This window comes from Ambystoma mexicanum, chromosome 7q (genome assembly GCF_040938575.1).
Source record: "Ambystoma mexicanum isolate Mex_15411 chromosome 7q, UKY_AmexF1_1, whole genome shotgun sequence".
NCBI classification, from domain to species: domain Eukaryota; kingdom Metazoa; phylum Chordata; class Amphibia; order Caudata; family Ambystomatidae; genus Ambystoma; species Ambystoma mexicanum.
The window spans coordinates 1,047,589,109-1,047,607,796 of NC_090941.1; the positions used below are offsets into that span (position 1 = coordinate 1,047,589,109).

Sequence of the window (18,688 nt, forward strand, 5' to 3'; positions counted from 1 at the left end):
CTGCGGAAGGGTGATGGAGGGAAAGCAAAAGGGCAGGGGAAGGAACCAAAATAGCCACAGTATAATACCACCTATCAAACTGGAGTGACTCCCAAACCCTTGGACTGATAGAAACAGGACCCTGAGGTAAATGAGCGCTAATGACAATAAAATCTGAGGGAAGCGTTTGCGTGTCACTCGTGTCACTCGTGACGGGAACAGGAAAAACCTGAGTCAAGCGTTTGCGTGTCACTCGTGACGGACTCCTCACACAAGCTTTGAGTGCCGGATCCCCGACACTCGACACCTAACTGGAACTGTTCAAGCGCAATGCGCACTATCCACCACAATAAACATACCAGAAGAGATACTGGTGGAAGGCGCGAGCACAGCTGAGCGTTGCCGCTAACTTACTTCAATTAGAAAAATTAGCCCCCAAACGTGTAACGAACACCAAAACCAAGGAGCGTAAGGGGGAAGGGAAGAATGCCAGGAATATCGGAAGCAGGTAACAGGAACTATGAAAGAACGGGGTTCTGAGGAGAATCTTGACAGGATCCGCGGTAAGCGTCCTCTGAAAACAAACAGACGCGAAGCGCGGAACGCTAAGGGTGAGGGGCTTAAATACCGAAGGCGTGACAACAACTAGACTGCACAACCCCCATACCAGGAATTTCACCGGGGGCCATGTTTGCAGGATAAGGAAGTGTCAAAACTACATAGCCAAGGTTCTACCTTCCCAGAGCCCAGGATCTATATGCAGTTCGCCAAGACATTTTAGTAGGTTTTGTGCGGGGAAACCCGGTGGTCATGACAGTACTCCCCCCCCAAAGCCCCTCCAAGAGTGGAACTCCCACTCCCTGGTTTGCACGGGTTATTTACGTGAAAGGCCTTTAGCAATCTAGGGGCGTGAAGGTTTTCAACAGGTTCCCATGTTCTGTCCTGAGGACCATAGCCCTTCCAATCCACCAAGTAGTACAGTTTATTACGCACAATCTTAGAGTCCAGGATGGCCTTGACCTCATACTCCAACTGATCATTCTCCACTTCCACGGGAGCTGGCGCCTCTTGGATTCGGGTGTTTGGGTAGACTGGTTTCAAAAGGGACACGTGAAACACTGAGTGGATCTTCATGGTTTTTGGAAGGACGAGCTTCATGGCTACAGGATTGATTATCTTCTCAATGGCGAAAGGTCCCAGGAATCGCGGAAGGAATTTTCGTGATCCTTTTAAGGCCAAATTCCAAGTGGATAACCACACTAAATCTCCCACTTTATACTCTGGAGCATCGCATCTTTTGCTGTCTGCAAATTTCTTCTGGGACTCTTTAGCCAAAGATAAGTGTTCCTTTGCTTGAGCAATGGATGTTGTGATTTTTTCATGCAGACATTTAACCGCTGGCATTTCCAAAGGTTTTGGTGGGTCGTAGGCTGATGTACGAGGATGCCGGCCGTGTAGGGTATAAAAAGGACTCAATCCAGTGGAGGCATGCACTGAGTTATTATATGCATATTCCGCAACCCATAAAACATTTAACCAGGTGTCTTCGAGTTGATGTAGCATGCATCTGATATACTGTTCCAAGGTTTGGTTGGTTCGCTCAGTTTGGCCATCAGTTTGGGGATGATGGCTCGTGGACAGACGTACATCAATCTTTGCCAATTCACAACACTTTTTCCAAAATTTAGAAACAAATTGACTTCCCCGATCAGAAACCACTATTGTGGGGAAACCATGCAATTTCACAATATGCTCCAGAAAGGTTCTTGCCAGAACAGCCGCTGTGGGAAGACCCTTCAATGCGATGAAATGCGCCATCTTTGAGAATAAGTCCACTACCACTAAAATGGTATCACAACCTCCACAATTTGGTAAATCTGTGATGAAGTCCATTGAAATTGTGTGCCAGGGAACGGGAGGAACACTCAGAGGTTGGAGAAGACCAGCTGGTTTCCTTTTTTGAGTCTTATTTTGAGCACAGTTTCCACATGTTCTCAAATACTGAATGACATCTTTTCTCCAAGTTGGCCACCAATACGATCTCTTCACTTTTTCCAAAGTTTTCGTGATTCCGGGATGACCTTCCAACAGGGCTCCATGATAATTAGCCATTACTTGTTCTTGCAGTTTTGGTGTGGGTAAGTACAGACGATCCTGATAGAAAGGTAAGTCATCCAAAATCGTGAAACATTCCCCCTTCGATTCCCATCTCGCCAACTCATCTCTAGTCATGCTGGTTTTAATCTCATTTCGTAGTTCTTCAAATGTCGAATCGGCAGTGTCCACTACTCCAAGTACCTTCTCTCCCGGAACGATTTCCACTGGGTTCACAGGCACATAAGCTCCATCACCTTTTCCGATACGGGATAAGGCATCCGCCTTACCATTTCGCACTCCTGGTCTGAAGGTAATGATGAAATCATATTCGGCAAAAAAGAGGGCCCATCGCAACTGCCTCGAGGATTGTGCCTTTGCAGAGCGCAAATATTGCAAGTTGCGATGGTCAGTGAAAATGGTCACAGTGTGTCTTGCTCCGAGCAGATGGTGCCTCCATTCTTTGAGTGCGCTCTTTATAGCCAAAAGCTCTTTATCTGTGATGGTATAATTCAGTTCAGCAGCAGAAAATTTCTTAGACCAAAAGGCCACTGGGTGCAGTTCTTGAGTGTTAGGATTACGCTGAGACAAAACTGCTCCCATGGCAACATTTGAGGCATCCGTTTCAACCACAAATGGAAGGTCAGGTCTTGGATGTTGGAGAACAGGTGCGGTGGTGAATCTCTCTTTCAATTTTTTAAAGGCTTCATCAGCTTCCTGAGTCCAATCAAATTTTCTATTTTTCCTGAGTAACAAGGTAATGGGATGAACTAGGCGAGAAAAATCAGAAACAAAACGCCTATAAAAATTGGCAAATCCAAGAAAGCTCTGAATTCCTTTGACTGAAGTAGGGGCGGGCCAAGACGTGATGGCATCAACCTTCCTGTTATCCATCTGAATGCCTCGTGCCGACAGGATAAAACCCAAAAACTCCACTTCCGGGACATGGAACTGACATTTCTCTAATTTAACGTACAAAGAGTTATCCTTCAGAATTTGCAGCACTGATGTTACATTTTTCACATGATCCGAATGGTTTGTGGAGAAGATGAGAATGTCATCCACATAAACCACCACACAAATGTCCAAATATTCTCTAAGGATATCATTCATAAATGACTGAAAGGCTGCTGGAGCATTACAAAGCCCAAAAGGCATAACCTGATATTCAAAGAGCCCAAACCGCGTTCGAAAGGCAGTTTTCCACTCCTCCCCCTCTTTGATACGGATAAGATGATAGGCGCCTCTCAAATCAAGCTTGGTGAATACTCGTGCCTGTTTCACCTGTTCCAGTAAAGTTGAAACAAGGGGAAGAGGATATCGATTCTTCACAGTAATTTGGTTTAGGGCTCTGTAATCTATACATGTTCTTAAATCACCTTCTTTCTTGGGCACAAAAAAAAGAGGTGATGCCACTGGTGACTTGGATGGCCTGATAAAACCATTAGCTAAATACTGGTCCAAATAAGACTTCAAGTGCGCATTCTCTTTTTCTGTGAGAGCATAAATTCTACTGCACGGAAGCTGAGCTCCTGGGAGGAGATCAATATGGCAGTCATAAGGTCTATGTGGAGGTAATACTTCAGCCTGTTTTTCTTCTTGAAATATTTCCTGGAATCTTTGATATTCTCCTGGCAATGAACCCATTAGACCCAAGGTAGATTGAGTAGATGCATCAGGCTGTTTAGTAATTTTGGAACCTTCAGTTGAGAAACACACGCTCAGACACTTGGTGGGGAAGGTCAGGGTCCGGGCGCACCAATCGATGATCGGGTTATGCTTCTCCAGCCAGGGTATTCCCAAGAGGATTCGGAATTGTGGAGCTCGAATTAGGTCAAAAGAGATCCTCTCCTTGTGTCCTTCCTGGCACAGCATTGTGAGTGGGTTGGTGCACTGTGTAACAGGTCCTGACACCAATGGTGTGCCATCGACTCCGGAAACATTCTCGGCTTCCAACTTGTTCCTCAAAGAGAATCCCAATTTGCTTGCCAGATGCTGATCCATATAATTGCCAACTGCCCCACAGTCAATGTATGCCATTAAGGCATGTCTTTCGGTGGGAGTTTCAGGATTAAAAAGGACTATAGGAAACACGAAGTGTGAGGTCGGTGCAACCCTTTCCATGCTCGACAAGCGGACCTCTAGACTTGTCGGGTACTGGAGTTTTCCGCCATCTGTTCTTTTTTGTCCGGATTAACTCCTCCTAGGGGTTTCCGAGCAGGTTTCACAGGGCACTCTTTCAAAAAATGACCAGCCTTGCCACAATAAAGACACAACTGCAATTGTCGTCTCTTTTCTCGCTCAGCTTGAGATATTGGGCCTCGGATTCCACCCAACTGCATTGGTTCTGAATAAGCATCCACTCCAGGCTTAACCACTGGTTCTCTGGGACGGATCAGAAGGGGCCGATTGTCTTGGCGAGCACGATCTGTTCTCCTGTCCTGAAGACGATGATCCAATTGGATTGTTAAATCTATGAAAACTGTAATACCTTCTGGTGGGTTTACAACTTGAGCCAAAACATCTTTCAGTTCACTGCGTAGACCACGATAAAACAGTGTTGTTCTCTTTTCTGCAGGCCAATTGGTTTCTGCCACCAGTCTATTAAACGTAGCAACGTATGCAAGGAGCTCCTGGTTACCTTGCCTTAAGGACAGCAACTCATTGTCCAGAGCTTGTCCCTGCGTGTGACGAGCAAATAGTTTCTCTAATTCTCGCTGAAATTCTGTGAAGTTTTGTAATACTGGATCATCCCTATTTACCAAGGGAATGGACCAATCCGCAGCTACACCTCCCAGATAGGACAACACAAAGGCTACGTTAGATTGGTCATTAGGAAAAACTCCCGGCCTACATAGAAAGTGTAACCTGCACTGATTTAGGAACACTGCGAACCTTTTTGGGTCCCCTGTAAAGCGCTCCGGAGGAGCCAAAGGTATATTCCCTGGAATGACCACTTGAACAGGAACTGAGGGCGACAAAGAGGAAGAAGCCTGACCACTTCCATGGGGTAAAGGCACCTGCCCTGCTTGCTTCTGCAGCAGTTGACGAGCCAGTTCTTCAGTTCTTTCTCTATTTATTCCTAATTCTCTTCTAAGAGCACTAGTTTCTGACCTAGCTGCAAGGACTTCAGTTCTTAATTCACCCAATAATTGAGTGAGCTGATCTATCTCAGAAGATCCCATGATGTCCAGGCAGAGTACTTTTCAGTATTGCGGCTTCGCGTTCTGTAACGCTTACCTGACTCTGCGGGGACACCACTCTTAGAATGTAACTTTCTTCTCTGAGAGCGTTGTTCTAACCTTTAGTTTATTCCTCAAAACCTTAAGCTCCAATAGACTAGAAATCTATGAGGAAACACAAGAACATAAATAAATGTAACCTTCCCAAATGTAACTTGCACTAACTAATCTCCCAATCTATCTTCCTTTTCAATCTCTTCCTACTCTTACCTTTAATTAGTATATTGTGGGCTATCCATCCTGCTTCTGCGCAGGGGCGCTTGTCCTGAAGATGGAAGGGGTGGCTATTAGGAAGGTACTGCGGAAGGGTGATGGAGGGAAAGCAAAAGGGCAGGGGAAGGAACCAAAATAGCCACAGTATAATACCACCTATCAAACTGGAGTGACTCCCAAACCCTTGGACTGATAGAAACAGGACCCTGAGGTAAATGAGCGCTAATGACAATAAAATCTGAGGGAAGCGTTTGCGTGTCACTCGTGTCACTCGTGACGGGAACAGGAAAAACCTGAGGCAAGCGTTTGCGTGTCACTCGTGACGGACTCCTCACACAAGCTTCGAGTGCCGGAGCCCCGACACTCGACACCTAACTGGAACTGTTCAAGCGCAATGCGCACTATCCACCACAATAAACATACCAGAAGAGATACTGGTGGAAGGCGCGAGCACAGCTGAGCGTTGCCGCTAACTTACTTCAATTAGAAAAATTAGCCCCCAAACGTGTAACGAACACCAAAACCAAGGAGCGTAAGGGGGAAGGGAAGAATGCCAGGAATATCGGAAGCAGGTAACAGGAACTATGAAAGAACGGGGTTCTGAGGAGAATCTTGACAGGATCCGCGGTAAGCGTCCTCTGAAAACAAACAGACGCGAAGCGCGGAACGCTAAGGGGGAGGGGCTTAAATACCGAAGGCGTGACAACAACTAGACTGCACAACCCCCATACCAGGAATTTCACCGGGGGCCATGTTTGCAGGATAAGGAAGTGTCAAAACTACATAGCCAAGGTTCTACCTTCCCAGAGCCCAGGATCTATATGCAGTTCGCCAAGACATTTTAGTAGGTTTTGTGCGGGGAAACCCGGTGGTCATGACACACGGAGACGGCCCGGGCCCTTGGGGTTCTGCAACAACGACGGCCGCCCTTTCGGAGCAGCGGAGGCAAGGGCGCCTCCAAAGGCTCCGGCGGCGGTTTCTCCACCTACCGTCAAGCGGCTCGCTCGTCGTCTCAGGAGGCCTATAGGGGACGAGGCAAGTCGGGCGGCCCCCGCCGTTGTCGCCAAGGAGGTCAAGGCGGCAAAGCCTCGTCGAAACAGGATTGAACCGACCGTGGGGTCGGGCCCCCACCGAAGCACCCCGGTGGGAGGCCGGCTGGCGAGCTTCGTCAGCATGTGGGAGTCCATCTCCACCGAACGTTGGGTGTTGGACGCCTTAGCCCGGGGCCACGCGCTCGAGTTTCAAAGAAGGTGCCCGCGCGTCCCCCCCGTGGCCAGGAAAGAGCTTCACGTCCCGCAGCTTCTCCGGGAGGTAAAGGCGATGCTCAGGAAGGGCGCCATCGAACTCGTTCCAAAGAGGCTTCGGGGCTCCGGAGTTTACTCGAGATACTTCCTCGTGAAGAAGAAGACGGGAGGATGGCGCCCCATCCTAGACCTGCGACGTCTGAACAAGTTCATCAAGGCTCAGAAGTTCCGGATGGTCACCCTCCAGCACGTCCTGGGTCAGCTGGAGGAAGGAGACTTCCTGTCGTCGTTGGATTTGGAGGATGCCTACTTCCATATTCCCATCCTAAGTGGGCACCGAAAATTTCTCAGGTTTGTGGTCCAAGGGCGTCACTACCAGTTCAAAGCCCTCCCCTTCGGACTACGGTCGGCACCCAGGGTTTTCACCAAGTGCCTTGCACCGGTGGCGGCGCAGCTGCGCCGAGAGGGGATCCACGTCTACCCCTACCTGGACGACTGACTCATCCGAGCCAAGACGAGGGAGCTCGCCGTGGACCACACGGCAAGGACCGTCCAGCTTCTCACTGACCTGGGATTCTCCGTGAACTACGCCAAATCCCACCTGGTACCCGCGCAAGACGCACTGTTTCTGGAAGCGAGGCTCGACACAGTGTCCCTTCTGGCCTCCCCGTCGGAGGAGAGGACCAGGGCCATCCTGGGCAAGGTACAACGGATGTTGGTGGCCGACGCGGCCAAGGTGAGGTCCATCAAGTCCCTCCTCGGAATGATGTCTTCCTGCATCTACCTCATTCCCCTGTGCAGGCTCCGGATGCGCCCGTTGTAGGAGTTCCTGGACGCGCGCTGGATCCAAACGACGGGCAGCTTCGAGGAAAGGATCACACTCGACGAGAGTTTCCGACGAGCGATCCGGTGGTGGGGCACCCGCGCGCATCTGACGGCGGGCATGGACTTCCAGACCCCAGCCCACCAGGAGACAGTGACCACGGATGCCTCCCTGGAAGGGTGGGGAGCGCACACCGAAAATCTGCACGCAAGTGGCCTTTGGCTCCCGACGGAGAAATCACTACATATCAACGTCCTAGAGCTCCGTGCAGTGTTTTGGGCCCTCAGGTCCTTCCTTCCGTCCCTCAAGGGCAAGGTGGTGAGGATCTTCACCGACAACACCACCACCATGTTTTACATCAGGAAACAGGGCGGAACCAGGTCCCCAGCACTGTCCAAGGAGGCGCAGGACCTGTGGCATTGGGCCGTCGCCCAAAGGATGTTTCTGGTGCCATTTCATCTGTCAGGGATAAAAAACACCATCGCCGACTCACTCAGCAGGGAGCTGCGCTCGTGCCATGAGTGGGAGCTACGGCAGGATCTAGTGGATCGCCTCTTCCGACGGTGGGGCTCACCCCAGATCGACCTGTTCGCGACGGCGACGAACTCCAAGTGCCGGAGATTCGCAAGCAGGTTTCCCCAGGCGAGGAGCATGGGCGATGCTTCTCGTTCCCCTGGGAGGGCCTGTTCCTTTACGCGTTCCCTCCATTGCCACTGCTAATCCCGCTCATCAACCAGCTCAAGAGGTCACGGTGCAGGATGATCCTCGTCGCACCTGCGTGGCCGAGGCAGATATGGTTCCCGGACCTTCTGGACTTGTCAGCGTCCCCGTCAATCAAGCTGCCGGTGGACGCGGATCTACTCTCCAGGGAAGGAGGCGCCATCCTCCACCACGACCCGAAATCGCTGAACTTGCAGGCCTGGCTCCTGCAGCGCTAGAGTTTGGAGGATACGACATACCGGCCGACTGCAGAGAGGTTCTTGCAAAGGCCAGGGCGTCCTCGACTCTTAAATGCTACGGACACAAATGGAAGAGGTTCTCTGCCTGGTGCCACGCACAGAAGATTAACCCTCTACGGATTACGGCTCCCCAAGTACTGCCGTACCTGCTGACGCTGGCCAAAGCTGGACTGGCACACGCGTCCATCAAGATTCATCTTGCTGCGATCTCCCGATACACCAGAACCACGGGGCGGACGTCCTTGTGGTCTCATCGTCTGGTGAAAGAGTTCATGAAGGGACTGTTCAGATCGTTCCCGCAGGTGAAGGCTCCAGCCCCGGCGTGGGAGCTCAACGTGGTGCTGACCAAGCTCATGGGACCTCCGTTCGAGCCTCTGCACTCGGCCCTGTTGAAGTTTCTGTCGTGGAAAACAGCGTTTCTTGTGGCCATCACCTCCGCACGACGAGTGGGAGAAATCCAGGCCCTTTCCTGCAAGGCCCCGTACTTCACTTTTTACGACACGAGGGTAGTGCTCAGGACGCACCCCTCGTTCATGCCCAAGGTACCGTCGGACTTCCACCTCAACGAACCCTTGGTGTTGCCTGTGTTCTTCCCGTCGCCTTCGTCGCCGGCTGAGAGGACTTTGCACTCGCTGGATGTGGCTAGAGCGCTGAAGTTCTACGTGGACCGCACGAAGTGTTTTCGGAAGACGTCACAACTCTTTGTGAATTTTGGACCTGTCAATCAGGGGAAGGCACTCTCGAAGGCTTCCATTTCCAGATGGCTCTCCGGCTGTATCATGTACTGTCATCGGTTGGCAAACCGACCGCTGCCTGGCCGTCCGAGAGCCCATTCCACCAGAGCGATCGCAGCTACCACGGCGTTCCTTTCTGGTGTGCCCCTGCTGGACATATGCAGGGCTGCTACGTGGAGGTCGACGCACACCTTCACGAAATTCTACTGCGTCGATCGGGATTCCAGGGAGGAGTCCAGGGTCGGCCAAGCAGTGCTGCGCAACCTGTTCGCCTGAGGTGAGCCTGGTGAGGAGGTAAGATGCTTAATGTTGAGTTTGATGTAATGCTTAATGTTGAGCCTTTGCCACCTCCCGTGGTTGTGCATGTGTGTACTGCTATGTATTCTTTATTCATGAGCATGTGAATCCATGCCAGATCCCATGCTGGAGAAGGAACAAGTTACTTACCTGTAACTGTTGTTCTCCAGCATGGGTCTGGCATGGATTCACATGCGAACCCTCCCGCCTACCCCTCCGCGGCTCTTCACTTGGTCATACTGCCACTTCACGTGCTTCCAAATCTGAAGATGGCTGCCAGAGGCGGGGCTTAGGTAGAGGGCAGTCATTGGCTGTGGTCAGTATGACGCAGAGACCAGTGATTGGTTATTACTACGAAAGACAGATCAGAAACGAAACTGATACTGGTTTTTTCTTTACCGAGGATTCCCAGCCTGACGACGGGGAATATTCATGAGCATGTGAATTCATGCCAGACCCATGCTGGAGAACAACAGTTACAGGTAAGTAACTTGTTCCATAGCTGGGGTGCCGCTGTCCCCTGCACCACCCACGTAAGTCCTTCGAAAGTGGCAACCTGCTCCATGTTACCACACTAAACTCTTGCTCTGTTGTCAAGCACTCCTCTGACATCTGCCACCTCCTTGAACTCCCGGACCTTGATGGACTTGCTCTTACTGAGACATGGTTTAAGGACAGCTCTGTCACGAGTTCTGACACACTCATCCCGGAAGGCGACAAGATCCTCTCCATGCCCAGGCCCAACAGGCCAGGAGGTGGAGTAGCCTTGATCTTTCCTGAGTGGATCCCTGCTTCCATTATTCCCACTCAGGTCTACTTCTCCTTTGAATACCTGGTCTGCAGTCTCTCTCTCTCTCGCCTGTCGCCTCTCTTACTCTGGCCACCTTCTATAGGCTGCCGGGCCAGTCCACCCTCTTCCTCTTGGAATGGGTTGACCTGGCCTTTTCTCTCCTCTCCTCCTCTTCCCAACTCCTCCTGCTGGGGGATTTTAGCATCCATCTTGACTCTCCTGACTTTTCAGGACCTTTCCGCAACCTGTGTGACTGCCTTTCTCTTTCCATTCTACCCTCTGGTCCAACACACACTGCTGGCCACACCTTGGATGCTCTCATCTCCACAGACATCCCACTCTCTATTCCTCTCACTACCTCACTATCATGGACTGATCATTCTCTTTTCTCTTCTCACTTGGTCTCTTCTCCTTTAGCAATGGCACACCCTACACCACCTCCTGCCTTCAAGGTCATCAGACCCATGAAAAGAGTGTCAGTGGCTGGTTTTGCCTCCACCTACACTCCTTATACTCCTGTGGCTGACTCCCACCCTGATACAGCCCTCTCTAACTTTCACCATTCCATCTCCAACATTCTTGCCCCTGTCATGAGGGTCCGACTGAAGCCTGCCAAAAAGTGCAACTCTTGGTACAACTCTGATCTGGCTGCCCTTAAACGCAAGTGCAGAGCAGCGGAACGGAAATGGAGATCTTCAGGTGCACCCTCTGACAAACTGGCCTGCTGCCTTCTTCAAAGGCAATACAGACTCTGTATCCACTCCAAGAAAAGGGTCTAGATTCAAGCCTGCATCTCCGCGGCACCTAACACAGCCAAGCTTTTCAAAGTCTGCAAGGAACTGGCCAACCCTACTGCAGCCGCACCCACCCAGGCCCTTTTCACCACCAAAACACAGGACATCCTGTCCTCTCTCTCTTCTGCTCCCCTTCCTGCACCAACATCTCTTGGGTCCCCCTCGGCCATCCCCACCCCTCCCCCTTTTCTCTCCTCACTCTCCCTTATCACACCTGATGAGGTCTCTAGAAAAGTCTGATCTATGAAAGCTTCCTCCAAACAGGTGGACCCCTGCCCCTCCAAAACCATCAAGAACAATATTGACACTCTCGCTTGGCCGACCTCTGCAACCTCTTTCGCCACTGGAGTTTTCCCCTCTCCCCTCTCCTCTCAAGCACTCTCTTGTGCACCCTCTGCTCAAAAAACCCTCCGCTGACCCGTCTATGCCAGCAAACAGTCGCCCAATGTCCATCTCTCCATGACCATCAGTCTGGCTTTAGACCATCCAGAGGCACAGAAACTGCCCTTCTGAACACCTGTGAAAAACTGCTCTCAAATCTTGACTCTAACTCTCCCTCTGTCCTCATTCTTCTCAATCTCTCTTCTGCTTTCGATACAGTAAACCACAACATCCTGATCACCCATCTCCGTGATACCCTGGGCATCACTGGTCAGGCCCTGGCGTGGCTCGCCTCCTTTCTCGCTGACCAGCCCTCCTAGGTGGAACATGGGTCCTTTCTCGCCTCTATCACTCTCTCTACTTGTGGTGTGCCCCAGGGATCTAACCTATCCCTCTGGTTCTTCAATATCTACATGGCCCCCTTGATCCAGAGGATCTCTATCTTAACCTGTAACTTTCAGTGTTATGCAGAGGACACGCAGCTCTCTTTCAGGCTACCCTCGACCTCCTCCTCGCTCATCCCTGACTGTCTCTCCGCAACTCAGTCTTGGTGTGCTGCTAATGATCTTTGCCTGAATGCCAGTAAGACAGAGATCGTACTCATTGGGACCTCTGCTCCCGCTTTCCCACTTTCACACTGGCCGGCATCCCTTGGCCCTGCGCCCTCACCTACCAATGAGGCAAAGAATCTAGGGGTCATGTTCGACTCCACTCTCTCCTTCTCTTCTCACATCTCAACATTTCCCAAAAGTCCCACTACTAACTGCATCTCCTCAGAGGTATTCTACCTTTTCTCACTTTCCGCCAGAGACTCGCCACCTCAAGAGCCATGGTTCTTTCTAGGCTGGACTATTGCAACCGCGCTGAACTCCCTCCACTGGCTCCCCTTGGCTGCAAGGATCAAGTTCAAGACCCTCTGCATAATCCACAAGGCTTTCTGGGACCATGGCCCGCCCTATCTACAACGCTCTCTTCCTAAATACTCTCCCTCTAGAGTCCTCCGCTCGTCCTCCTCCAACTCTCTGCGGGTGAGATGCTTTCACAAACAGAGATTTGGGGGTAGATATTTATCCTCTGCAGGCGCCTCCCTCTGGAACAGCCTCCTTGCCTCTCCCCGTCTTGATCCGGAGCACCTTAGGTTCCGCAAACTCCTCACGACCTTCCTCTTCTCTTTCTCCTTCTCTCTCTCACCCCCCTGCGAACCTCTTTTCTTTTTCTCTCCACCCTCCTTCTCCTCCCTAACTCTGTTCAGTTTTTGCTGACTGGTTGCCTTTTACAGATCCCAAGCTCCCCGCCAGTCTTTTGCACTTGCCTCTGGGCCGCTGCACTATGTTCAGCATTACTGCACTTTCAGCTTACGCTCCATGAGCGGGGCAACCTCTCTGCACTTAACCCATGGCCCTGCTGGACTGGACTTGTTTGTTCCCCCTCACCTCCCTCCCTGTCTGTACGCATGCATGACCTAAATGTACTAGGACTAGTTAGTTCGTCTGTCCTGTCCCCTCACCTCTTTTATTGTCCCCCCTCCCTAGCTTGGTTGCAACTGTAGCACTTCATGCACTTGCACTAGGAGAAATGCCGTCAGGCCTAGTATGCTATTTTTCTGTTAGATCATTCGGAAACTTCAAGGCCTAAGAATTATTACTGTATTCCCTTGTTCCCTTCCCGCCTTGAAGCGCTTTGAATCATTCCACCTGTGTATAAGCGCTGTATAAATAAACAATTAAAATTACTGATAGTCTGACGGACTGATCAGTTTCCCCATAACAATGAGCAAAAGGGAAGTGAAACGGAAAGCTTTACTTCGCTTCAAAATGTCAGAACAGGTTTAAAAAAGGAGCAAAAAGAATAGGTTTCATAGAAACGATGGACGGAAAGTTGCAAAAAGAGAAATATTTCCTGACAAAAGATAACCATGACCCTTTCACAATGCCCTAGAAAATTACCATGCCGGTTTTAAATTGTATCCAGGAAATTGAAATGCTTTTTCTGACACTGGCACAACAGTGTTGCATTTTACTTGTTAAGCACTTTGTCAAGCCATGTTTTTGTAACTAGAAAATGAACATGCCAGTTTTACATTTCCAGCAGAGCATTTCCATGATATGTTCCCACTGCCCCCCAAGAAGACCATGCTCATTTTACATTGCTCTTCGAAAATCAGTTTATCACTGTCAACCCGGAAAATGCTTATGCCAGTTTCACACTGCCTTCAGAAATGTTCCCTGTGTCCTTTTGTATATTGCCTCCAACAAATGTGAAGGTGAGCCCACAAATAATTGCTCTGGAGCTAGAGACACCAAATGCCACACTACATTCCAAGTATTGGCATTGCCCCCTACCAACCCTCACCGAACATTCAAAACATGTGTGCACACACAAAGACACAGGCCAGATACTCACAAGTCTAACAATACCAATGAACACACACCTCACGCACACACCTAACTCTCACTCACTTTATTTCATTCTCTTCTTAACTACATTCAAAATACAGAGGTCTGCATTGTTGTCATGTACCCTGCCCATGTGAGGTCTATCCCTCAATGGATTGCCCCTTGGATCAGCACATGGGCCCGGCATTGAAATCAGACTGCAGCCCAGTCCGTGCTTAATAAGGGAGGCACTTTGTGACTCCTATGACCCTGCTCTGACCTTGCTTGTGACAGGCTGGTGTGAGGTTAGTGCATAGCTCAGCCATCCCCACCACCTGCCTCGTACAGGTGGAAACAGTTGTGTGTGGAAAAAAAAAAGGTTTCACTGTCTATCACGCAGTAAGATAGGCCTAAAGTAGGAAAGGAGGCTTCTTATGCCATCTCCTCCCTGACCCGGACCCGGACTTCTGAGATACTTGACACCCCCCACTGCACGCTGTACATGTGGGAGTGGTAGTTCTGCACTGTAGCTTCCCCTATACACTTTACGCATGGAGCACATGTGCAAAGGGCAACAGACGAGGGAGGGTCCATGTGCATATTGCTCTTAATCAACATGCAATGTGTGTGCGTATTACATGTAGATTAGGTGCACATAGTACATTCAAATTAATTTGAAATAGGATGCAAGTGGTACTTACCAAAGGTGAGTTTGCTGAACTCTCGAGCCCCCCTGCCTCCTGGAAGGTTTTTTGAGTGATGAAGAGTCTGCTCCAATGGAGGAGTCACCATTGAGGCACTTGGAGGCTATTCAAATTCTACTGTTTTTTTATGTAAGACTCCTTATTCATTACCTAAACCAGTAACTTCAGTTGCTGTGTACTTAGGCTCAAAAGAGGAGGCTTGATTTAGAGCTTTGACACAATATTAGTGGGTTCCCTTAGCTAGCATCAATACCAGTGATCTGACAAAATTGGATTGTGAGGTTACAACAGGAGAGATAGTTCTGGAGGAACATACATGTTGTGCTTATAAAGATGCTGTTGGTTGAACGTGCTAATATTTAATGCACATTTCTGCTCCATGACTGTTTCCAGGAACTTATCCAGAATGCAGACGATGCAGGTGCCAGTGAGGTCATTTTTGTCCATGATGAGAGAGATTATGGAAAGGAGACTCTATGGTCAGATGACCTTCTCAATTTCCAAGGTATGGAAACATAAACATAGCCTATGTAGCCATACCACATGTCTTCTGGTATGTTTATGAACTCTCTACAAAGCATATGTTGTACATGTGGGGGTCTAGTCTTTTCATAACATTCTATATACCCACTTAGTGACATTGCATTTGCCAATTCATTTCATTTTGATGTACTATTTATTTTGTGCATTTTTTAACCCCTTGCTTAGAGAACATGTATGTCATGTTATTTACACTGTGTTCCCAGAGCTAAAAACTAAACATGTACACATGTACATGTACATTCTGAATGCGTTTGGCATTAATTAGACAGAGGTCGGCTCTAGGAACCTGGCACCATATTTGGTCCATTTGAACTTTGATTTGTGCATTTTGTAGGAAGGCATGGCATCAGCAGTAAGACAGACACTTGTGACCACAGTTCAAAGGTGTTTATTGAACTTCAAAAAGGGTATGATAAACGTCTATCTAATCCTAAATCTACAGATGGGCGCAAGCTACGACCATCAAATAAAGAATAACACAGTCCTAGTAGTGTCTTGTCATAGTAAAAGGGCCCAAACTAAAAAAAAAATATTGCCAATCCTTACCTCTAAATACAAATAGTGTGGGGAATAATGTTTATAACAAAGAAAGAAGTGTTCAAAATGATATGTCATGTGTACAGGGCGTTGGCCTCCCTTCCCCATGTTTTTAGCACGGGACAAGGCAGTTCACTCAAGCATAGCACAGTCTCTGGCTTCTCCGGCACGAGGTCACAGCTCAATCATTAGCATCAGAGCGTAAGTCTCCTTGCTTCTCAAAGTCTCTTTACTCAAAGCGCCTGATGCAACCAAATAAATAACAAGTTATTTTCCTCTTTAGATTTTTACAAGTATTCACATTGGGTGATTCAGTATTCACTCCGGATCCCACTCAGCCAGGTTCAGATCCTTTTAGCACAAGGTTTTGTACAGGCTTCCCTCTGCCGGGCTCGAGCCTGTCTTTCACCTTTCACTTTATCACACAATGTCCGCAGCGTATTCTTTTTCAGGGGACTCGCGGTTCATCCCGGATCCCCCTCAGTCGGGGCGCAGATCCCTTCAATACAATTAGTCTCCCACAGCCGGGCTCGGACCAATGTCAATTTCACATCAAGTATGGAAGACTTTCGAATGTGCACGCGGTTTGGCTTGTCCTGTTGCAGGACCACTTCAATTTCACAATTCGCTTTCTTTTAACGTTCGCTCCCTTTCGGTTAGATACCTGAAAGAGACTTTCGAATTATCACCCACGTGGTGCCGGACCACTCTGTCTATGGCTCACAGGGAGTTGTCTGTGGCAAAGTGTTTGTGTCTGAAAAGGTGGGGAGGGGGTTTGAATCCCTAAGTATCCTACCTGGTAGGATGGGGTAAAAGTGTTACAGGAAAGGGAATACCGCGTCTCGCCATCCGGTGTCCCACTTCCACTCCCCGAAGACCCCTCATCCAGATGATCTCCCGCACTGGTCCACCCCCAGGAACTGGATCCAAAAGCGATGGCTGTGTCCTGGCCACCTGGTTGACAGATCCCTGTGGACTAGCGGTGACCTGACCCGCGGTGAGTCAGTTTCCTGCTGTTTCCTCATGTGCTTTGCCTCGCTCAGAGTCTGCTCTCGTGCTCTGCCTTTTATCCGTGTGGGGAAGTGTAATGGAAGCCAGGTGTGAGTGATTGTCGATAATTGCCTGACCTCGCCTGACCATAGTATAAGGACATGTCAGGTACACAGCTCGGGTGTTAGTCTGTTTTCCCTTATAACGGGCTGTCCGTGAGAAAGTGTTTGTGTTGTAAAAGGGGGGCGGGTGGGGCTAGACCTCCTAAATATCCTACCGGGTAGGATGGGGTGAAGGTGTTACAGGGAAGGGGATACCGTGTCTCATCATCCAGTGTCCCACTCCCCGAAGACCCCTCACCCAGGTGATCCTTCCGCACTGGTCCACCACTGGAACTGGATCCAAAAGTGATGGCCGTGTCCTGGCCACCTGGATGACAGAACCCTGGGGACTAGTGGGTGAGACACCTTCTGGTTTCTCACAGTGGTGTCATGATGTTGTTCTTCCTTCTATTTAAAGCACAATTGTTTGCCTTTAATTGATGCTTGTGTATAATTTTTTTAGGATGTCCATTTAAGTTATGATGCAGTAGGTTAGGTCTTCCATGGCGAGCCATTTTATGGCATGCCGGGATAAAGCGGCTACATTAAAAAAGAATGCATATGACTGAAATATGTGACGAATCTCCCCAGTGTGGGGTGCCAGCTATCCTCCCTTGTATCAAGATCCCAATATCTTTGTTGGCTATATGGGAATGAAAGTGTGTGATGACTGGAAACTACCTGTACGAGTGGCTGCTGTGGCTTCTGACCCTCTGTGTACTCCATCCTCACATGAAGCGAGGGAACAGTGCATAATCCCATGTGCTAACAGAGGGAAAGATAAAGAGCCAATCAGAACTCTGCAGAGGGAGAAGAGAAACCTGCAGTGCTGACGGGGCCCAGAGACCTCCTGGGAGGTGTGGCAAGAGAGTGGGAGCATACGCCAGACGTGTTGGACCCAACCGTGGCCTAGACTGTGCCAAGAGCCTGCCGGGCATAGAGCTGGAAAGGCCCAGCCCAGAAGGATATTGAGGAGTGAATGCTGCTCAAGGGATGGACAACTGTCATGCCGTAGAGCCGGCGCCGAAGTCCTGATGGGAGCCAGCGGGACGAGAGGGCAAGCTCCGGCCATCGCGGAACATAGAGAAAAGGAAGCGTTGTCGCATCAGCTGACCTCCCCTACACTGCAGAGGAGAATTGCTCAGGGACCAGAGGTACACAGTGATTCCAGGGATCCAGGAGGAGGGCAGTGAGGCCCACTAGACCCCAATGTGGGTGAAATAACCACATACCCATGGAGGGGTGAAAGGACTGCAACCCCCAAGACAGGGTGAAAGAATCGAAATCCCAAGGCGAGATGAAAGAAACCAGACCCGAAGATGGTGAGAAAAAAACTAAGCCCCCATGTTGGGTGAATGAAATCAAACCCCAAGGCAGTGTGAAAGAAATGAGACCCCAAGGCTGCGTGAAAGAAACCAGGCCCCACAGCGGGGTGAGAGACACAAGACCCAAGACTGGGTGAAAGAAACCAGGGCCCAATGCGGTGTGAGAGACACAAGACCCAAAGGCAGGTCAGAAACACGAGACCCCAAGGCGGGCTAAGAGTTGAGACCCCAAGGCAAGTCAGAGAGATGAGACCCCAAGGCAGGGTGAGAAGAACGAGACCCCAAGGTGGGGTAAAGACAAGGAACTGTCTAGGTGGAGAAAACGCTCTGTATGGTAAGAAACATGATGAGATCTCTCAGCGTGAGGACATGAGTTAGGTGTCATCAAGTGTGAAAGAGGAGACAGATATTTAATGTACTTTTTTGAACTGTGCCAAGGAGAGCAAGATTTTAGAGAAAATCAGTATACTTGCTGGACTGTGCTTCGGGGCGAGGAACCCCTATTGATACAGATAAACCAGGGTGGGGAGTCAGAAACCAGCCAGGTCTCTGTTAAATTTATA

The 18,688-nt window shown here is 49.7% G+C and overlaps 1 protein-coding gene across 2 annotated transcripts in view; it reads left to right on the forward strand.

The window, feature by feature from the left end:
• The window catches only part of LOC138528595 (sacsin-like), a 472,485-nt gene that overhangs the window by 196,413 nt on the left and 257,384 nt on the right, over positions 1-18,688 (forward strand). The window contains exon 4 of one of the 2 annotated variants that reach the window (XM_069640375.1): positions 15,023-15,134. The exons of the other annotated variant lie outside the window; for it this stretch is intronic. Coding sequence (XP_069496476.1) covers positions 15,023-15,134 — 112 coding nt within the window. The remainder of the gene's footprint in view (positions 1-15,022; positions 15,135-18,688) is intronic. 2 annotated transcript variants of the gene reach the window in all.